This window comes from Astyanax mexicanus, chromosome 17, assembly GCF_023375975.1.
Source record: "Astyanax mexicanus isolate ESR-SI-001 chromosome 17, AstMex3_surface, whole genome shotgun sequence".
Taxonomy (NCBI): domain Eukaryota; kingdom Metazoa; phylum Chordata; class Actinopteri; order Characiformes; family Acestrorhamphidae; genus Astyanax; species Astyanax mexicanus.
This window is the reverse complement of record NC_064424.1, coordinates 6152678-6174396: the sequence shown is the minus strand read 5'-3', so window position 1 is coordinate 6174396 and position 21719 is coordinate 6152678. Positions and strand designations below refer to the sequence as shown.

Genomic DNA, 21719 nt, shown 5'->3' with positions numbered 1-21719 from the left:
AAATCTTGGAACAAGATCTGTACCCACAGAAATAATTGTCGACTAATCAAAAAAAGATTAGCTGATTACCATTAGTTAGTTACCATCATTAGTTGCAGAAAGAAACAGAAGAGGCACCCAAAGGAAGCCAAAACAATCATTGATTAATCAACTAACTGGAATAATAATTGACAGATTAGTCGATGACAAAAACAATGCTGTAATTCTGGTCAACTAAAGCTACAACGATTATTTGACATAATCGATTATAATTGGTTGACTTTAAATTTGAGAGTCAACCGATCGTTCATTTGTAACTAAAAGTCTTCTAAGTTGTCTTAATGAAAACATACATCTACATTGGTGCATAGTGTATGTTGCAATTTGGTTTGCGTTTGGTCATGCATGTTGTGGAGTAGCTTGGTCTTGCTGGTCAACAGGCTTAGAAATGCAACGATTAGTCGACAAAATCAATTATTATATAATGTAGATTATAAAAAAATGTCAGTGTCGATTATTTGTTCATTTGTAACTACAACACACTACACACAGTGCTGGGGACACTGTAAACACTGTTTATAGCTAGGAACAGAAGTCAGCGTGGCAGAAATAGTCCTTGACTAATCGACTAATCTGAAAAAATAATCCACAGATTAGTCGACTACTAAAATAATCATTAGCATGGCAATGCTAGTCGTCTTGCTGGACAACAAGCATGATTAAACCTGCATGGTCATACACTGGTGATGATCTAGCTTGGTCATAGTTGTATATTCAATTATAGTTTTATAAAAGCTACAACCATTAACTCATCAAAAAAGAAAACACAGAAACAACAACATAACGTTACCCTGTGCTGGTCAATCACTCTTAAGTCTACCCTTAACTAGCTTGACCAGCAAGAGCTGGTAACTTATTTCAAGGGCTGATTTCGTGGGTGTTTGTTGGTCAGTCACACCTTTTAAATCAATGCTACTGGCTGGCCAGTTTGCCAAGTCCTTGGTTAAGGTATCAGCAGCCCAGGAATACAAGTAACATCCCAGTATAGATAAATAGAAGCCTCTCTACAGCATCTGAACAGCTCCCAGTACAGGCTCTACACTACACCCAGCATCTTCCACAGCATCCTCTTCCACACTGCCTCCCGACAGTCCCCCCGGTCACCTGCACGCTTATCACGAAGCCCTATCGCCGCGTGCACGACGCCTGACGCTAAATACAGCAGCCCAGCGGTTGTAAATCAGGTGTGATACGAGGTTTCTCCAGCCCGCACGCGCCTCCAGTGTTGCATTCTCAAAGCAGGACGCGGGGGATCAGCGTAAACGCCGTGCGTCCGTGCGTAAAGGTACCTGAGCCCAGCTCCAGCTCCAGCTCCAGCTCCAGTCCCTCGTTGGCTTCTTCTCTCAGCTCCTCCTCTTCCTCCTCCTCCAGGGATCCAGCAGCTGCGAGCCTCCTCTTCTCCTCTCCCTCTCTCTTTCTCTCTCTCTCTCCTTCTCTCTATCTCTCTCTCTCTCTTTCTGCGACGCACTGCTTGCTATATCCGCCTGCAGATCAGCAGCACTCCCGCGCAGGGAGGGGCCTACGAGCCTCTCCATCTGAGCATGTGCAGAACAGATGGGCACACACACATATACACACACACACACACACACACACACACACACACACACACACCAACACACATACACACACATATGCCCTCATGATAGCATTCTAAACTAACAGAAAAAATATGCATAATATTAATATAATAAAGCAATAATATAATAATAATATTATTATATATATTTTAAAAATATATATTATATTCTCAGTGGCATTGTTTCAATAATCTTCTGCAATGTCACAAAATTAATTTCGATCCAGATTGCATTCATTTTTCACCAAGATCTTGCAGCAGCATTGATGATGGTAGAGTCTGACCACTGCACAATTCTTAATGAGGTTAAGGTCTGGACTCTGTCAATCTATGTGTGAAAATGATTATCTCATGCTCCCTGAACCCTGAACTCCCTGAACCCTGAACTCCCTGAACCCTGACATTGTCATCTTCGAACATGGACGTGTCATCAGGGAAGAAAAAATCCATTGATGGAATAACCTGGTCTATATTCAGTATATTCAGGTAGTCAGCTGACCTCATTCTTTCAGCACATACTGTTGCTGAACCTAAACCTGCAGACCAACCAAACCTGCCTCTATGATGCACTTAATCAAAGACAACTAGATTAAGACTACCACTCAAAGATTCCAGTGGCAACCTGTGAAGCTCTAGTGCTGGAAAATCATGGTGGCCACAAAAAAGATTGACATTTTGGGCACAATTTGGCCAATTTAGGGGTGTATTTACTACAGGCTTTGTAAATTGACATTTTTAAATGCATTTTCAAAAGCTTAGTTTATTTCCATTGGTACTTACCAGCTGTAATCCGTTAACCAATAAAAAAAAAAAAAGAAATCACAATATACTGTTTTTTTTTTAAATACTCAATTACTCAATTAGTTTTCCTTAAAGGCTCTGGCACTTTACCACAACACGTCGTACACTGGATTTTGTAACATTTATAGCAAAAATAAAGGAACAAAAAGGGGAGGTGTTCTAAAACTTTTGATAGCATGTTTAGGAATATTAATGCTCGATTACAATGCACACATTATTTTCAGAAGACAAGTGAACAACATTCTTGTTCTTCAAAGTACAAACAGTGAAAATGTCCCCTCAAAGGTACAACATGTTCCTTCAGATCCAAATGTGTTGCTTAAAAAATAGAAACTAATTCTGCTTTTAGATGTGCCGCATGCAACCTAAATTGGGGTTAGCATACGCTGTTAAGGCATTAACTGATAAAAAATATTAAAACTTTTACTCATTGTATAAACTGTTTATCTTTCAAATATTAATACTTGAAATTTAGCTGCTTTTGATGTTTTTGACTTTCATTAAAACAGAACCAGGTGGAAATCAGTCTTCAGTCTTATCACAGTCAATCCCATCTCCCATAAAACTGTTGCTGTTTGAGGAAACTGTACAGGAACCTGTATCTCTGAGGCTGAAGGCTGGCGGTGGAGTGAACTGAAGCAGAAGACAGTTTAACCAAACCCGTCCACGATCAGCACCCTGGACAGCTCCAATAGGACAACTGACAGTTCCAGCTCATCCCTGTCCTCAACTCTCTTTTTAAAGGGCGAATAAATAATTCTTGGCTTTTTGACCATGTAGATAATCAGAGAAGACAGGAACAAATATGGAACAAATATGGAGATACTGTGTGTAATATAAAGTGGTAAATAAACCATAATATTTTTTTTACTTTAGATTTTTCAAAGTAGCCACATTTTGCTTTCGCTCTGACGATAGATTTGCACATGAAAGCACCAATAAAATGTTGGTCATCACAGGCATCTGTGATCTGTGATATTATACCCTGAAATATTGTGCAGTATCACCCACCCCTAATTATCACATCAGAGTACTACTGTTTTTTTTAGTGCTTTTATTAAAAGAAAAAATCACACTGTGCTTATTTCCCATTATATATCTACTAGACACACTAGTTGAGATTATATCTGTCCAGTGTCCAGTTTTTTTTCTTTAATCCTGGATATATGGAGATATTTGGAGTGCATTATTAGTATTATGACATTCTGGATCATTGACTTCTATTACAAATCTGATAAAAGTCTTGTATTTTTTAATATCTCAGTTATGGGTGTGCAATATCATATAATTTGCAATAATAAAATTTAGTTGTCATTTTGTTGCAGTAGTGTATTCATTTTTTTTTTTTTAATTCAGTGTTTTGTCATATCGCCAAAAGTATTGTTATCGCCAAAATACCAAAAAATATTGTGATATAATTTTAGGCCCATATTGTCCACCCCTATGCCATTAAGATCGAAGGGTTCTCCATCAGCAGCCGGAGTCCGAGAGTACAATTGGCCATGCTCTCTCTGAATGAGTAGATTTGTTATTTTGCAGTGTGTATAATGGCATCTGATGGAGAATCTGATGTAAAAGCATCTGATAATCAATCTCCAGCTCTCCAGCTAGGCCTCCCTTGTATTATTCTTCAGAACAAATCACTGAGTTTTCTGGAGGACAGAAATAGCAGACATCTGCTGGAGCTCACTGGAGCAAGTGTGTTTGAACCATATTAAACGTGGGTCATGTGATCATGTCAACTGCATGAGGAACGCTCTTGCTGCTTGTTGAGAGATGTGTTGTTAGAGAAGACAAATTATGGTCACATGACCCAACCTCTGACCAGATCAATTCAGAGCACTATCGATCAAACTCAAAAGGTTGGAGCAGATGAACATTCATCCATCACCTTGTTTAACCGGTGAAAGAACTGAGTTTTTACATTTTGTATTGCAGGATACAGAGATTTAAAAAAAGTGTTTTGAATGTAGGCTTTTATTAAAACATATATTTTAATTTACTTAATACACTGCCTGATCAAAAAAATAGGTTACCACCTGGATTTTCACTGTTCCAGAGTGATGGAGCATCAAGGTAAGAAGAGAGGAGGCTGAAGTGATGCTCCCATCATGCCTAGTGTGTACCGTACAAGCCTGTTCAGTGACATTATGTGTCCAAAGAATGAGGTCAGCTGACTACCTGAATATAATGAATACAGACCAGGTTATTCCATCAATGGAATATTCTTCCCTGATGGCAGGGGCATATTCCAAGATGACAATGCCAGGATTCATAATGCTCAGATTGTGAATGAATGTAGGGTTGATGGAATATGGCACAGCCATGTTAAGTTCAACACCTTGTTCAATAAAATATAATGACTCAAAATGTGCTGTATGAAAAGGTTAAGAAAATAGTGAAATGGTTAAACAGTAAAATAACCACTAAAATTTACCAATGTTAAATCATAGTGCTTAAAAAGATAATGTTAGAGTTTCACCCTTGTTTTAGAAGTGTTTCCTATCTCAGAGCACCACCTACTGTCAGCTTTACCTACAGGATACAGGATCCTGCACACAGTAAAGCCAGAGGAGCTAACCCAGGTTTTACCATATATACAAGTAAGTAATAATTGTGACTGCCGGCATCTGGCTAGAACTGTCCAAATTGTCCGAATAGACAAGTTAGTCTGATAGAAATCATATTCATATTCAATGCAAAGACACCTCACAAGTCAGTGCTGTTTTTTAGCCTTTATTGGACATGGCAAAAATCATGAGACACAGTAGTAGTTACTGTCCCATGATATGTGGCCTAATATCAGGGTTGGTTTTAATTGAAATATCATCTCAGGGTGTTTTCACACCAGTCCTGAATAAATAAGTCTGCACCTGGTACTGATTCTGTGCTTGTTTGGGGGAAAAGCTCATTAACCCTGGTTTGTTTTCACACATGCTAACTTTTTCCTAACCGTGGATTGGTTGCACAATCCTATATGTAATTTTGTATGTGTATTTTCATAAATGCTTCGGCTGGTGGCTGCTTTTTATTAATAATATTGGATTAAAATGCTCAAGCTGCGATGAACAGTAATTTTGGTGTGCATGAAACTTCTACAAACCTAAACCATTCGCAAGTGAGAAGATTTGCATTATCCATGCAAGAAGACCTTTTCAAAATGTTGGGTAATAAACTTAGTTTTAAGCATGTGATGCTCATTTAAACTCACCTGTGACAGGTAACATGTGTGGGCATGGGCAATATACAAATCACACCTGAAACCATATAAATAAAAAGAAGAGAATTTGACTCTTTGCATTGTGTGTCTGTGTACCACACTAATAATGGAAAACAGAAAGAAGAGAAGAGCACTGTCTAACGATTTCAGAACCAAAATTATAAGAATATATCAACTCAAAGTATCTCAAAGTAACCATCTCAATATAATCATGACGTTTACAACCCATGGCACTGTAGCGAATCTCCAAATTTTCTTTAAAGATTTCAGAGATTCCAACACTTTCGATTATGGTTTCAATGACTGTATGATATCAGTTAACATTTTCACTGCATAGAGGTGGGAGTACCCTCATTCCTGTCCTATTACAGTGTCAATTTATTAAAGTATTAGGTATTGTTAAATGATGAAAAGGGAAATAATAGGAACCAAAATAAATGAATCAATCACATGAGCTCTTACGAGAACTGCAGAACTTACAAAACACATTTTATAGAACGTAAATGAGGCCAACTGACAACACAAAGTGAATTTTTAAGTTGGTGAGACTAAATAATAATGCTTTTATGCATATGACAAATTAATTATCTGAAGACTAAAGATTTGTGGTTGGCACAACTGTTCTTTAAAAAAAAAAAGAAAACTTAAAAGTTTGAGTGGCTTAAAAACTCAAAAATCTAGTGCAGTAAGTTCCCTTAAAAAAGAGTTTTCTTGTCACGTCCTCGCTATCTTTACCTGTGTTTCTCCAGTAGTTTTCCGCCACGTGTGTGTAATTTGTAGCTCCGCCCCTCGTTACCTGTCTCCCCAGGTGTTCAGTGTTTCATGTTACTATATATAGTATCCTTTTGTCTATGTTTATCCGTCGGTCTTTGCACCTTCCTCTGTCGTTTGTCTCGCCATGTTTCTATAGTTTGTTCACGGTTTTCGTCACGCTCAGTTTATCTCTTGTTTATTTCTAGTTCCTCGTTTATCATTGTTTATTTCCTTGTTTATTCCTTGTTTTGTTCATATTTACGTATTTATCCTTGTATATATTCCCTAGCCCTGTTTATTCATTTTCTGTTTAGTATAGCTCTTTGTGTTTTCCCCTGTTTGTTTATGTTTATACATTTTCTAGTTCTTTTCCTGTTTGTTTGTTTATATATTTATTTGTTTATTAATAAATTCTTTGGTCTTACCTGCTTTTACGTCTGCCTCCCGTCTGCTCCACCGTTACATTTCTTAACTTTTCCATTTTTACAGTGTAGTTTTACAATAAGCATTTTAAGGAAATTTATTTCAAGAAAAATCAAGAAATATTACTTGACAGTCTGGTTTTTCCCTCCACTGCACACTGTTGATCATTCAGCACTCATCACTGGGGCTTTCTGAAATTCAGACACAAGAACAAACAAGAAGAGAGAATATAATGGGTTAGAAAAATGACCTTTTCTCTATAAACACTTGAAGTGAACCCCAGACCACCGATTTCAGGAGGAGCAAAAGCAGAATAACTTAAATAATCAAACCGAAAGAGCAGAGAAAGCGCACCTGTGCCTAGAAAAAAAAGGCTGGTGTAAAAAACACCCTCATTCTTCTCTCTTTGTGTTATTCAGAGGGAGCAGGTAGCTATCAGAGTCCTTGAAGGCATATCTGTTCCTCTTCAAGGATGTCTGCTGTCTGTCTTCCCACCGTTCAGAAGCACAGACACAACCTTCTCAGGGAGTTACAGGTCTGCTTTAGTCAGGAGTAAGAGAGGACATCTCAGGAGCCGGAGATAAATGTCACAGTGAAAATAAACGGAAAGGTCAGCCTTACAAGTTTGATTTGAACAAATATAATAGATCAGGGAGGACATTGCTGGTGTCTGATGTTTACTCCTTTCAATTGTGGACTCAAGGGGGGACATGGGGGGCAGTCGCCTCCACTGCCGCCCCCCTGGTTGAAATTTAGCTTTGCTACAGTGCCCTCTAAAGTGGCAAAAAAGAGAACAGATTTATCTATTGGCTTCCTTGTTGTGGAAAAAAGTTATCAAGTGCCGACTAGGGTGCTACTTTTTGCAATACATTTTGTTAATGTGTCCTGTAAATAAAAAAAAATTGATAATGTTTTTAAATCAGTATAACAGCAGATTTTATACGTTTTTATGCATCATATTTTTTAAGATATTAACAGAAAATGACTTCATTTGCTACAGATCTATAACGGGCTACATTAACTTATCGTATCCGGCTGAAACGAATGCATCCCAAGTTTTTCAACATTAACATTTCAATATAATCTTTGTCTATCTATCTATCTATCTATCTATCTATCTATCTATCTATCTATCTATCTATCTATATTAGTGCTTTATATGTTAGAAAACATATAAAAAAAACTCTTTTACATTATTTAAATAGAAATTACACCCCTACCAAATTTTATCATACGAAACAAAAAAATCGGTACACTTTTGTCTATTTTGTAAATCAGTACCTTACCAAGAGTCTGATTTTGTAAAAAAAAAAAATAAATAAATAAACAAACAAACAAATAGTGTAGCAAATTAATTTAACATAAAATTGACCAAAAGTGCATAATAATTAAAAACAAATATACAAAAATACCCTTAAATACTACTTTTTAAGACAGAAAAATGCTATTATCATGATTTTGACATTTATTATCATTTCACAAATTATGACCATAGTATTATACTCTGGGGGCTGCGTGTAAAACATGTGTAGGGTCCTATGATGTCCTTGTAGCAGAAAACATGAATATAATCACGGAATTAAGACATAAAAGTGGAATTCAGATATAAAAAAGAAATACACACAGAAACACACAGAATTATAACGTACAATTTAGACAATGTACTGTAGCCTGGTGCTGGTGTTTTAACCTTTGTAACTAAAGACCACATACATATACAGATATTATACACATATAACATATATATAACAGCAGAACTTACCATATCTAACCAGCCATTAATTTACCTCAGAAAACAGTTAGCATTGCTAACTAGCTAATGGCGCCACTGGTTAATTGATAGCATCGCCAGTCAGCTGATACGACATTTTTAACTTCACAATAAAAGCCCCTGGACAGAAAACATAAATGAAAAGATGTTTAAAAGCAATTACTATTTACTAAAATAATAAAGAAGATCCATTATTTTTTAATTAATCGTTTGATAAAAATTATAGTTGATAGAGCTTAATGTTTTTAATAAAACATTTAGTAAAAATTACAAATAAAAAATTCATACTCTCATACTTTTTATAGTTTTTAAACATATTTTTCTGAAAAAAAAATATCAAACTTTGGTACTGAAGTGAAAAAAACATTTTTGTATATAGTATTTATAAAACAAAATCATAATACTTATAATATACTTTACACCTTGATCAGTATATGAAATAAAAGCATATTAAATAAGCAAAGGAACCTAGATTTATATGATTTACTTTGAAAAAAACATTTGTAAACCATAGATGGGATTTGGAGTCACACAACAATGCAACAATGCCAAATGTCATCTCTGAAGGATTTTAATAATTATATTTCATGGTAAAGTTTATAGTTAGAGAGTGGGGACAGGTAACAAATGCAATTTTTTCAGTGTTCTAAGTAATTTTTATTAATGTTAAAATGTCATAAATAGATATTTTTTCTTGTTGTATTTTTACAAAAATAAAATAAAACAAACATTAAATCCACATTATTTTGTTTTACTTTAATGATTTAAAAAATAAATCTACAGTTTTTTTTTTTTTACTTTAATAAATTAAAAATTATATATATATAAAAATCACTAAATCTACAGTACGGTTAGACTTCCGTGCTTTGGTTTTGCATCATTCTGACATCAGCAGCCTCGCCACGCCCCTTACGAGCCAGCGCAACGCGGTCAAGTTGCGTATTGAAATCTAATTGGTTCGTCGAATCCATAGCGTTTTATCCACCCTTCTTCTATTGGCTGGTTGAGTGGAAAGGGCGGTTCCTGGTTAGTGGGAGGGGCTTGATCGCTCCAGTGAGAGAGAGCGCGTGGGTGGCAGTGGGAGCAGGAGGCAGCAGCATGGCCCGGAGCTGACTGACATCTACAGGATCTACAGCAGCAGGTAAATCACTTTCTGATTATTTAACACTTTAACTCCTTTATTTAACTCCAGATTCTCCGCAGTTCTGCTGAGAACTACAGCTGCAGCTCAGATTATGGGTTTTATTGATTAATACAGCTCCATATGTCTGTTTCCAGAGCTGCTAGCTTAGCTAACCTGTGTTAACCTAGCTAAGCTACAGTAGCTGCTAACTAACTTCTCTAATTTAGGATCTTAGTTATCCTAGACTATCTGATTAAACCTGATTAAACCTGCTGTTTATGGTGCCTTATTGATGATGTATAGTGTGGTATATGGTTATGATTGTTGTTAAATCATAAAACCATGCGATAACGAGAAGATCATTTAAATACAGCTCTGGAAATAAATAAGATAACTGTTACCACTTCAGTTTCTGAATCAGTTTCTCTGATTTTGCTGTTTATAGGTTTATGTTTAAGTAAAATGAACATTGTTGTTTTACTCTATAAACTATGGACAACATTTCTCCCAAATTCGAAATAAAAATATTGTAATTTAGAGCATTTATTTGCAGAAAATGAGAAATTACTAAAATAACAAAAAGATGCAGAGCTTTCAGACCTCAAATAATGCAAAGAAATCAAGTTCATATTTATAAAGTTTTAAGAGGGCAGAAATTAATATTTGATGTAATAACCCTGTTTTTTGATCACCGTTTTCATGCATCTTAGCACATTCTCCTCCACCAGTCTTACACACTGCTTTTGGATAACTTTATGCCTTTACTCCTGGTGGAAAAAATCAAGCAGTTCAGTTTGGTTTGATGGCTTGTGATCATCCATCTTCCTCTTGATTATTATTCCAGAGGTTTTCAATTTGGTAAAATCAAAGTGTTGATGGAAAAACAACCTTAAAAAATGTACCACTGACACTGCATGTTGTCTGCGTATCAAAATATGATAAATACTTTACTTTAAAAATGTATTTAAATAATATGACCATCTGTACACTATCAGAATAATTTAATTGATCTAGTTAGTTTGTTACTGTAGACTGATTTAGCTGGGATATTGTAATTAATCTAGTTAAATTAATCTAGCACATTTAAATGAACTTGTCCATTTTTTAAACATATTTATCACCCAGTTTTTCTGTGTCTGTGAAATTCTCACATTGAATCAGTGTTTATTTAAATGGTTTGGGCTCTGAATCTACACTGTCGCGATAATATTTTTAGGCAAAAGGTAATCTCCACAATTGATGATGATTTGATAAATAACTATTAACAACGTTCATTTAACATTGATCCAATGTAACATGATTTCATTTTTAAATTATTGTGAAAAATATGCTCTTATTTTTAAGCACAAGTATATCATCACAGCTTAAAGAACTCAGACCCAACTGTACATAAAAAATCCTCTTAAATTGAATCACAACCAGCAAAAATGTTATACAAATCACTGTACTCTGCACGAAAGGAATGGAAGTTCATGGCAGATAAATACTTATTTTTAAATATATTCTAGCTCTATCAGTGCATGATTATGTACACCAAGGGTGGTGGTTTTTGTACTGTTCATAAATATATTAGAATTGTATCTTATCAACTGAAATTAAGAAATATATTGTGATTTATAAATCTTATATCATATGGATGTTAAAATCCCTCCCTTCAGCTCACTTCTTTACACAATACGATTTACAGATTAGCTTTATTAGTTCCCAGATCAGGCGTGTTGTTGAATTCAGGGTTTTGGGTTGTGTTGTACTTTGCTCAGCATGAGACTCAGCTCTCGGGGAGTTTTGGAAGGTGATATACATGACTCTTTATTTTTCTCTGGCAAAGATATGAAGAATCAAATATCGGAAAGACAACAGACACAGAACCGACCTCAGCAGGGTGGTTTTCCTCACGTTGTGTAGTTTCTGCCCCTTGACTGTGGCTTCCCAGATTACATGCCAGTGTGGGACCTGTATTCGTATCCCAGCTGGGACTCAGAAAGGTTTTTCCTTATTTTGTATTTGTTTTGTTATTTAGTGTATTTACCTTTAATTGGTAAGTTACTATTTACAAAAGAGACAAATGTTAAATAGATTTTATTTCTACTGAATGTTTAAAACTGGAATATGTACTAAACTTTTATTTATATTTATTTTGTTGCATAATTTTGTATTTTGTAGCTTAAAATACCCTATTTTAACTGGAAAATATATATACTTAAGCTTTTATTTTAATAATAACTCTTAATCTAATATTGGTGGCTGATAATGTGTGTAATAATACAGTTTTTCTTTTTTTTTCGAATCGCTGGGCTTATTTATTTGTGGGACTACGTCTTTGCCTGTGCCACCAATTGGTGACATGGCTTAGCATCTCTGCATTGTGTCTATGGGATCCAGCAGCTCCCAGTGGTGTATAATGACGTCGCATTTGGTTTGCATTTTGCTTGTAAGCGCTGCATCATTGCCAGGTTACCTGTATGTAGAGGAGAAATACATCGAGAGCTTCGGTTACAGTGCATTACCGGCTGATAATGTATTTATAAAATGCCTTTCAGCCAATCACATTGCAGGGTCGGAACTAACTGTGGTATAATGAATATCACAGAATCACAGTATTGTGATATCAAGGTTATCATGGGCAATGTATCGTGGAAATATAATATGAATGGATGCCATGTGATTCCCACTCCTACCTGAAACCATTCTAGCCCATTTTTCACCCATGTGATCACCACATGAGCCTGTTGGCTGGGTTTCTCCTGAACTGTGCCATTGCTTTGTCTCGTGGAAACTTAATTATTCTGTAATTACTGTAACTTATAGCAGTCTCGTGTCTGTGGACATAGCGACTCGTGCATTCCTGTAGAGATTACTGTGTCCAGGCCTGTGCAGTTCTCAGACACAGCCTCGTTTAATCATAAACCCTGTGCTTTAATTCTCTTCAGCTGGATTCTCAGCACGGGGTCAGGACGAGATGGAGTGTGAGGCCGGAGAGACCACCCCGGACCCTCCAAACCTGAGAAGGTCCGGGAGCCTGGGAGCTTTCATCTGTGGCCCACAAAAGCTGAGGCTAAAGGATATTTTTACATGGTAAGATCCTTAAGGTTTGTACTAACAAAGAATCTTTGGAGGACTGTAATAAATAATAATTAATTAATAATATATAAATTTATTAGACCCATTGGCTAGAGATGCAACAATACCATATTGTCCCATCTGAAACATAATAATGATGCTAAAGGTCAAGTGTTCCATATTAAGATTAAATGTATCGATGCACCCTTATCCACAAAGCTCAGCTAGGTCCCAATAAAACACAAATACAAACCCACCCAGAGCCCATGCTTACCTAAAACCAGGGGTGGGAGAATATGTTGATATGTTAATATATATATCATATTGTTTAAACTAGGGTTGTGCCATATTGTATTGTATGCATTAATATTGGCCATTTATTTAACACTTAAAAAAAATCCTTTTGTAATTTTGCGATATTCTTAAAAGCAGCCTGCGATATCATTTAAAGCAGCTTATTATTATTATTTTATTTGTTTAGATATTTAGTATATATTTTTTAATTGATAAATTACTATTTACAAAACAGACTTTTAATAGATTTCGTGTCTACTGATTGTTTAAAACTGGTACATCTCCTATGTACTAAACTTTTATTTGTATTTATGTTGTTGCTGTAGTATATTCTAGAAATTAATAAAAAAAAATAAAAAAAATCTGTGTTTTATCATATCGGCAAGAATATCTCTATCGCAAAAATACCCTTAATGTTGTGATATTATTTTAGCCATATCGCCCATTCCTAGATTATACATGATCGTTTTTGAAGTGTGGTTACGATGAGAACTGGCTGCTCCCTTTCTGTTTTGCATTGTGAGAGAAAACAATATTACAAAAAACTAATTGCAGCAGCAGTGGCTGGAGAAGTTACAGTGACGTACAGTATGTAGGCAGAGGAACACAGTCAGTAACACAGTCTGTTGTCTGGGATGTTTTGCCCCAGGCGGCTCCTGAAGACGGTGGCACTGGGTCAGGTCCTGTCTATGCTGGTTTGCGGGACGGCGGTGACGAGTCAGTATCTTCAGACTCTGGATCAGAAGGCTCCGGTGGAAACTCCCATGCTGCAGAGCTTCCTCAACTACGTCCTGCTGTTCCTGACCTACACCCTGACCCTGGTATTCAGGAAAGGTAAGAGGGTACCTGTGTATATATATACAGCCTCCACCACAGATCTGCTCAACAGATCAGAGCACATCTGACTCAGAGGATTTAAAATCAAACTAAAAATAAATCTTAGAATAGATTGTACTCTGCAACACCTGTATGTTTGTGTACTTAATAAACATTATTCATTATTTTATATAAACTACATTTCTTCTTTTGTTCTAGAATGTTTATTATTTAGATTATGTTATATGAAGTTTAGCTCATTATCACTTTGTTTTAACATGTGTTTTCTCTTACAGGTGATGGAAATATTTTCCACATTTTGAAATCAAAGTGGTGGAAGTACTTGCTGTTGGCGCTCACAGATGTTCAAGCAAACTACACAGTTGTGAAGGCCTACCAGTTTACTACCCTTACAAGTATTCAGGTACTTCCATATACTCTATTTTGATATTTATAGGTTTATGTTTGAGTAAAATGAACATTGTTGTTTTATTCTATGAACTACGCACAGCATTTCTCCCAAATTCCAAATAAAAATATTGTCATTTAGAGCATTTATTTGCAGAACAATTAGAAATGGCTGAAATAACAAAAAAGATTTCAGACCTCAAACAATGCAAAGAAAACAAGTTTATATTCATAAAAGTGTAAGAGTTTAGAAGTCAATATTTGGTGGAATAACCCTGGTTTTTAATCACAGTTTTCATGCACCTTGGCTTGTTCTCCTCCACCAGTCTTACACACTGCTTTTGGATAACTTTATGCCCTCACTCCTTGTGCAAAAATTCAAGCAGTACAGTTTGGTTTGATGGCTTGTGATCATCCATTTTCCTCTTATATTCCAAAGGATTTCAAGTTGGTAAAATCAAAGATCTTATAATTTTTAAGTGATCTTTTTTTTTTTTTCCTCTCTCTTTTCCCAGAGCTGTATATACATACATAGTCATACACAATGACTGTGTCTGTGGACGTCTTTTAAAAGCTTTAATGCCTTTCTGGTCATATAAACAATTATAATAATTAAATTAGTACAAAATAAAAAAAATCTAGAAATATAAAGAAGCATGTACAGTTTTAATGTGCACTGTAATAAGAATCAGATATGGTAGCCATTTTTGGGGAAAAAATCCATATACATGTAATCAGGCTTAATAGTAGAAGAGTGTAGAAACGTGTCTCTGTGTTTAAGTGCTTTTGTTAATCTGTGTGATGTATTAAGGGTCGTGTTGGTTTGTGTTTCAGCTGCTGGACTGCTTTGTGATCCCGGTGCTGATGGTGCTCTCCTGGTTCTTCCTGAAGACTCGCTACAGGCCGCTGCATTTTGTAGCAGTGGGGGTGTGTCTGCTGGGGGTCGGGGCGATGGTGGGAGCTGATCTGTTGGCTGAAAGAGACCAGGGCTCGAGTGAGTACTGAATCCCTTTAATGGAGTGAAATGGACGTGGGATGTAGGCCCGCCCGTTCTCAATACTGATTGGCTAATAACATGGCAATCATTCTTCACACAAATTCTATTGAAAGCTAACTGATAAATGGCGCAAAAACAGAAAGGATTCTGGGAAATTGAGTTTTTATTTAGAACTTAGATTCTCTGCCCGAACCCGACCCAAACTTGTAAATTATGTTATTGTTCTTGGTCTATTTTGCTTTAATTATTGTGCAGCGCATAGCCATATTTCTGTTTTTTTACTTAGGCTATACGCTTAAAATAAAACAAAATGTATTCAAACAGTATTTAATTTTCTTAAACATTGTTGATAATATTAAAGTAGAGAAAAGTCACTGTAAATTATGTTCTTGTTCTTGGTCTATTTCAGTTTAATTAGTGTGTGTGTTTTTTGTGTTTTTCTATAGTCTATATGCTTAAAAAATGTTTGTTCAGAAAGTATTTAATATTCTTAACCATTGTAAACTATATATTGGAGTAGACAGGGAGATCGATTCTTAATAAACATTATTTTATTAAATAATAGGTCTAAGCTTCTTCAGTGTTGCAATGTTTTAATCAACATTATTCTGAACTGATTTCGCTCATATAAACACCCGAATTTTTTTTAAAAAGCTACATTTTTACGCTCTAATTACTAAAAAATGTCTGGTTTAAATTGGGTTCAGGCTTACAAGGAAAGTTTAAGGGGCGGATTGGGTTGGATTTTTTTGGGCCCGATATGAGCTCTAGTTTTATTGCATTTAACATGAAAAACAACAAAAAGAAATTGACATTTTTAAAAGTCCTACACTTTATATTAAAATATCCACTATACAAACTTGTATCTGTTGTGCAAGTTGTGATTAATCAGATTTTTTTTTTTTAATCAATTGACAACACTAGTTTTATTACTTTATTACACACCAATCTCATTATCGAATATGGTTCTTTAAGGAACTTTCCATTAAAAAGTTCTTCAGTTAACCAGAAATGGTATTCTATATAATTGTACTAAATTTCCCACTTTATTAAATAGACCTTATTTCTCACTGTCTATTTTTTGTGTTTATTTAGTGTCTCTAATAATCTTTCTCTCTTTATGAAGATTCAAATGTATTGTTGGGAGATTGTTTGGTGCTCATCAGTGCTGCTCTGTACGCGGTGTCAAACGTGGGTCAGGAGTACACAGTGAAGAACCTGAGCAGAGTAGAGTTCTTGGGGATGATTGGTCTCTTTGGGACTCTCATCAGTGGTGTACAGATGTAAGTTATTTTACAGTAATGTTACTAATATTCTGTTTGGGTTAATAATGTTTAATTATAATGTTTTAATATTATATGTCCTTTTTACTTAAGGGCTGTACTTGAAATCGGTCCAATAGCTGCCATTGATTGGGACTGGTATATATGTAAGCACTTTTTCAGCAGTTTTTTTTTCTGTAACCAGTACAGAATTTTTCCATTAGAGGATGTTTATATTTCAGTGAATCTCTCTGCGTTCTTCTCTCCAGGTCTGCTCTTTGTTGCCTTCATGCTGTGCATGTATGGGCTATACAGTTTCATGCCTGTGGTGATGAAGATGACGAGCGCAACAGCGGTGAACCTCTCCCTGCTGACTGCTGATCTCTTCAGCCTCTTATGTGGGATCTTCCTTTTTGATTTAAAAGTGAGTGATTAGATTAGACAGCTTTACATGAGGTAAAGTCACCTGGAATTCAGGCTTTCAGTTAACAGCTGTGCTGAACTCATCAAGAGTTAATTAGTTGAATTTCTTCTTGTCTCTTAATGTGTTTAAGAGCATCAGTTGTAAAGTAGTGAAGAGGTAGAGTCGGTATATAGTAAATAATTGTCATATTTAAGTAATGTTCTAATACATAGTATGATAAGAACTACTCAACTAGGTGAAGAAAAAGTCTCCTCAAGTGCAGTCACAAAAAACATCATAAACTTTATGATGAAACTGGCACTCATCAGAAAGAGCAAAAGCACATACGTTTATCAGAGTTACCAGCCTCAGAAACCACAAGTTAACAGCTCCCCAGATAAGAGCACCTAAATGATCCATAGAGATACTGTGTATTAATAGGTTCTACTTTGCATTCTTAGATCTGTTTTGATAGTTATAAAGGAGAAAATGTGACAAATGCAAAAGATGAGTCTGCAAATAATTAGTAAAAAAAACAATTTCATAAACTTGGTAACTGTGTTAAAATGAGATGACTGTATTTATGTATTTTGATGTTTTCATCATTATATTTTCACAGTTCTCGGGCCTGTACATCGTGTCGTTCGTGGTGATCACTGTTGGCTTCATCATGTTTAACGTCGTGCCCACCTACACACCAGACCCACCTGAGAACACTGAGAGAGCTTATGAGAGTGTTGCCACCTCTGAGGTGGTCCAGGGAGAGGAAGAGATTATCCTGGATGAGGGTTCGGAGAATTGCGCTCAGAGAGCCTGTGGTCATGGAGAACCCTGCCCCTCACTCTGTACACTCAGATACATGGTATAGCTCATGGGTGGGGGACTGGGGTCGGGGGTCTTGCATAGTTTTGGTGGTTTTCCTGCTTTAACAGACTGCACTGCAGTTCTGAATGAGCTGGAGAAGCAACAGAAGAAACTGTGCAGGAGTTCAGTCCTGGTGTAGCTCGTTAGCTCACGGCTCTACAGTGTAGAGAATGTGGTTTTTGATGCCTCAATTTTGAAGGCCGTGCCTTTTTACTGTAACCAAAGGCTAAATAATGTTACTTTATCTGCTTTTCCACTGCAGAGCCAAACGGTTCGCTAACCGTGTCAGGGGCCACAGAACCGCTCAGTGGGAGGGGTTTAAAGACTGAGGGATCTGCCTTGCATTAGCGACATTGGACGAGTGTGGTTGACCTGTTCACCAGCATTGCTAACGCAGCATTAGCGATGTTGAATGAGCCTGTTTGCTCCTATTGCTAATGCAGTGTTAGCAATATTTGATGAGCATGGCCACCTGCACTGCTAAGCCAATATTAGTGATGTAGGATGAACCTGGTCACTACCATTGCTAACACAACATTAGCGACATTGAATGAGCATGGTTACCAGCACTGCTAACGCAAAATTAGCGTCATTAGATTAGCCTGGTCGCAACTATTGCTAATGTGATGTTAGGGACAATGGATGAGACCGGTTGCTAGTATTGCTAATGCGATGCTAGCGACGTTGGATGAGCCTGGTCATTAGCATTTGCTAATGCGGTGTTAGCGATATTTGTTAAGCATGGTGACCAGCACTGCTAACGCAATGTTAGCGACAATGGATGAGCCTGGCTGCCAGCACTGCTAAAGCAACATTAGCAAAGTTGAATGAGCCTGGTTGGCAGCATTGCTAACGCAGCATTGCTAACGCAACATTATCGAGGTTAGATGAGCCTGGTCACTAGTATTGCTAATGCGGTGTTGGCGATATTTGTTTAGCATTGTCTCTAGCACTGCTAATGTGGCATTAGCGACATTTGCAGCCTTATTTGTCCCTGCAGTGGAAAAGCAGCCTTTGTTTGCTCTGGATTTTGTGCCTTTCTGCTAAATGATTATGCATTTTATATTTAGATTTGACACTGCAGTTCTGTTTAATTTAATCAGCTTTTTGCATGTTACCAGGTCAAATTTGGTCATAAATGGTCAAAACACTTATTATTGTTATTTTATTTGTAAATAATTTCTAATGTTAAAATCAGGGTTCTTTATTATTTTAATGGTCAGTGTATTAATAGAGTGCTCTTTAGTTTCCAAATCTGTTGCAACTGGAACATAATTTGTTAATATTTTATATATATGTTGTTAAGCACTGCTGCTGTTAATGATTGGAGGTGCTAAGTGTCTACAGGTTAAAAAAAAAAGAAGTTTTTTTTTGTTTCTATTGCTGTATTGTTACTTAACAAATTCATTCATTTTAAAATATTCTGTTCGTAGAAAAGTTAATGAGTTTACAGTTTTATATCACTGTCAATAGCATGCAGTTCAGAACTAGACTATACAAAAGTACTGTATATATGTCTGAATGTATTTTTATGTATATTTAGTAAAGATTCTATGGCCAGTTTGCTGTAAACCTGCAGTTCTGGAGCTTAGCGCAGGTGTATTATACACTGTAGGTAAAGAAAGCACTTTTTTATAATGTTTTGATAATATAATAATAATAAAAAAAAATCTATTTGTTATATTTCTTGATGCTCTGTCTGTTTCTGTTTCATATTGTCTTGTTAATTGAAGTTCTTGTCAGTAGGTTTACATTTTTCTAGCTCCAGTCCAGCTGTAGGCCCACCTGCACTGCACAGTGATGTGTTTTCAGTTCGAAATGGCCTTGGTAAATTAGCGAAGTGATAAAATGTGTAACTACAGTGCAGATGAGCTGAGGTGTGGAAAGGCTGGAATCTGGGAGTTAAAATTTACCTTCTCAAATATGCTTTTGGTACTGATTCTTTGCTTTATTCTATTTCTAAGAGCAGTTTAGATCAGTTCATATTGAAATTCAGTATTTTTATGGTACAGACAGAAAGGCTTCTGTCTGTAATCTGATAAATTGTAACACATGGATTAGCATGTGCCGGCACACCAACCAGTTGGCACATCATAAAGCAGCGGACAAGGCAAATAGCACATTATAATGCCGGCACATCAACCGGCACGTCCTAAAGCAGCCGACATCTCAGTCAGCACATCTTACAGCAGCTGACCCACTATGCAGCCTGATTCCCTGCATTCAGTAAGTGTATTATTCTCACATAATTGGTGGTGACTGGCAACCTAGCTAGCAAACTAACCAGTCACCAATTTAAGAAGCAGTAAAATAACTTATTTACATTTTAAAACTTTATGGGCTTTGAAATCACCTACACCTACAGGACACTTAAAGACGCTGCCTGTTTTCTCTCTATTCCACTTAATAAATCCAGATCAGGAACAGGAATCAACCCAAATTCTGCAGGTTTGATAATAGACGTAAAAACTAGACAAACATAATGGAAGAAAAGGATCAAGCCTCCTGCTATGGAATCTTAGATTGGGTGTTTTTTTTTTCTCCAATTGTTTTACTCTCCTGTGGCAGTAGGACGACAAGTGCCAGGTGAAGTGCTGACTGTCGCATTGAGTGCCCAGGAAAATGCCTGTACCAGGCAAAAGAGGATCCAGCATCCTGCTATAGTAGTTTTTATGTTGTTTTTTTTTCTCACAATTGTTTTACTTTCCTGTAAAACAAGTGCCAGGTGATGTGCCAGCTGCCTCCTGAAGTAACATGCCAGCACAAGGCAGTCGAAGATCCAGCCTCCTGCTATGGTATCTTTGATTGAGTGGGTTTCAATTGTTTTACTTTGATGTGGCAGCAGGACTGAAAAATCGTAATAAAGGGCCAGGTAAAATGCCGGCACCAGGCAGGAGAGGATCCAGCCTCATGCTAGGGTATCTTGATGGGTTTGGTTTTTTTTCCCCAACTGTTTTGCTTGCCAGGTGATGTTCTGGCTGCCTCATGCTATGGTGTATTTTGATAAATATATTTTTCATTGTCTTGAATTCCTGTGGCAGTGCCGGCTGTCTTCTGAAGTGCCCTGTATTTTTTTTCAATTGTTTTGCTGTCCTTTGGCATTTCAGCACCAGGCAGAAGAGGTTCCAGCCTCCAGCTAGGGTACCTTTTGATTGGGGAGTTTTTAGTTGTGTTGCTTTCCTGTGGCAGCAGTATTATGAGTGCTGGGTGAAGTGCCAGCTGTCTTATGAAGTGCCCTGTAAAGTGCTGGCACCAGGCAGGAGAGGATCCAGCCTCCTACTATGCTATCGTTGATGTTTTTTTTCCTCTCCTTTTTAATTGTTTTGCTTTCCTGTGGCAGCAGGACTGCAAGTGCCGTGTGAAGTGCCGGCTGCCTCAATGAAGTGCCAGTTAAAAAGCTGGCACTGGAGAGAAGATGTAGCCTCCTGCTATGGTATCTTTTGATGTTTTTTTCTTTTTTTCCTTCAATTGATTTGCTTTCCTGTGGCAGCAGGACTGCAAGTGCCGGCTGCCTCAATGAAGTGCCAGTTAAAAAGCTGGCACTGGGCAGTAGAGGATCCAGCCTCCTGCTATGGTATCTTTTGATGTTTTTTTTTTCTTCAATTGTTTTGCTTTCCTGTGGCAGCAGGACTGCAAGTGCCGCGTGAAGTGCCGGCTGCCTCAATGAAGTGCCGGGTAAAATGCCTCCTCTCGCTGCATTGCGATGCTACAGAGCTGTGCTGATCTGAGCTGCCCTCCCCAGTGTGTTTTTATTTTTATTTCCACACCTTTAATGACAAAACCTGCGACCTGCATGTGATTGGATGGTAAATCACGCTCAGCGCGGCCTACAACAGCTGAGTAGCTAATCACACGGCGTGACAGGGTGACACTAGCCAATAGCGGCGCAGGGGGCGGGGCTTTCCT

The 21719-nt window shown here is 36.9% G+C and overlaps 2 protein-coding genes and 1 long non-coding RNA gene across 4 annotated transcripts in view; 2 read left to right on the top strand and 1 right to left on the bottom strand.

Moving 5' to 3' along the window:
* The window catches only part of capn5b (calpain 5b), a 90379-nt gene extending 88725 nt beyond the window's left edge, over positions 1 to 1654 (bottom strand). For both annotated transcript variants that reach the window (XM_049466560.1, XM_022675979.2), the window contains exon 1: positions 1329 to 1654. The gene's annotated coding sequence lies outside the window, so the exon portion shown is untranslated. The remainder of the gene's footprint in view (positions 1 to 1328) is intronic.
* LOC125782453 (uncharacterized) overlaps positions 1 to 21719 on the top strand; it is a 110920-nt gene that overhangs the window by 68274 nt on the left and 20927 nt on the right. The window lies entirely within an intron of this gene.
* Positions 9621 to 19149, top strand: slc35f2 (solute carrier family 35 member F2). The gene is made up of 9 exons (XM_007250038.4): positions 9621 to 9727; positions 12640 to 12784; positions 13713 to 13897; positions 14176 to 14303; positions 15122 to 15281; positions 16411 to 16567; positions 16661 to 16713; positions 16816 to 16970; positions 17569 to 19149. The coding sequence occupies exons 2-9, from the start codon at positions 12669 to 12671 to the stop codon at positions 17815 to 17817; spliced, it is 1203 nt and encodes a 400-aa protein (XP_007250100.3). The 5' UTR covers positions 9621 to 9727; positions 12640 to 12668; the 3' UTR covers positions 17818 to 19149.

Excerpts from the sequence above, each read along its gene's own strand:
- slc35f2 (XM_007250038.4), top strand. The coding sequence starts at position 12,669 with ATGGAGTGTGAGGCCGGAGAGACCACCCCGGACCCTCCAAACCTGAGA. Across the intron at positions 16,568-16,660 it reads CTCATCAGTGGTGTACAGAT|GGCTGTACTTGAAATCGGTC; the intron begins GTAAGTTATTTT and ends TTTTTACTTAAG. Across the intron at positions 16,971-17,568 it reads TCTTCCTTTTTGATTTAAAA|TTCTCGGGCCTGTACATCGT; the intron begins GTGAGTGATTAG and ends ATATTTTCACAG.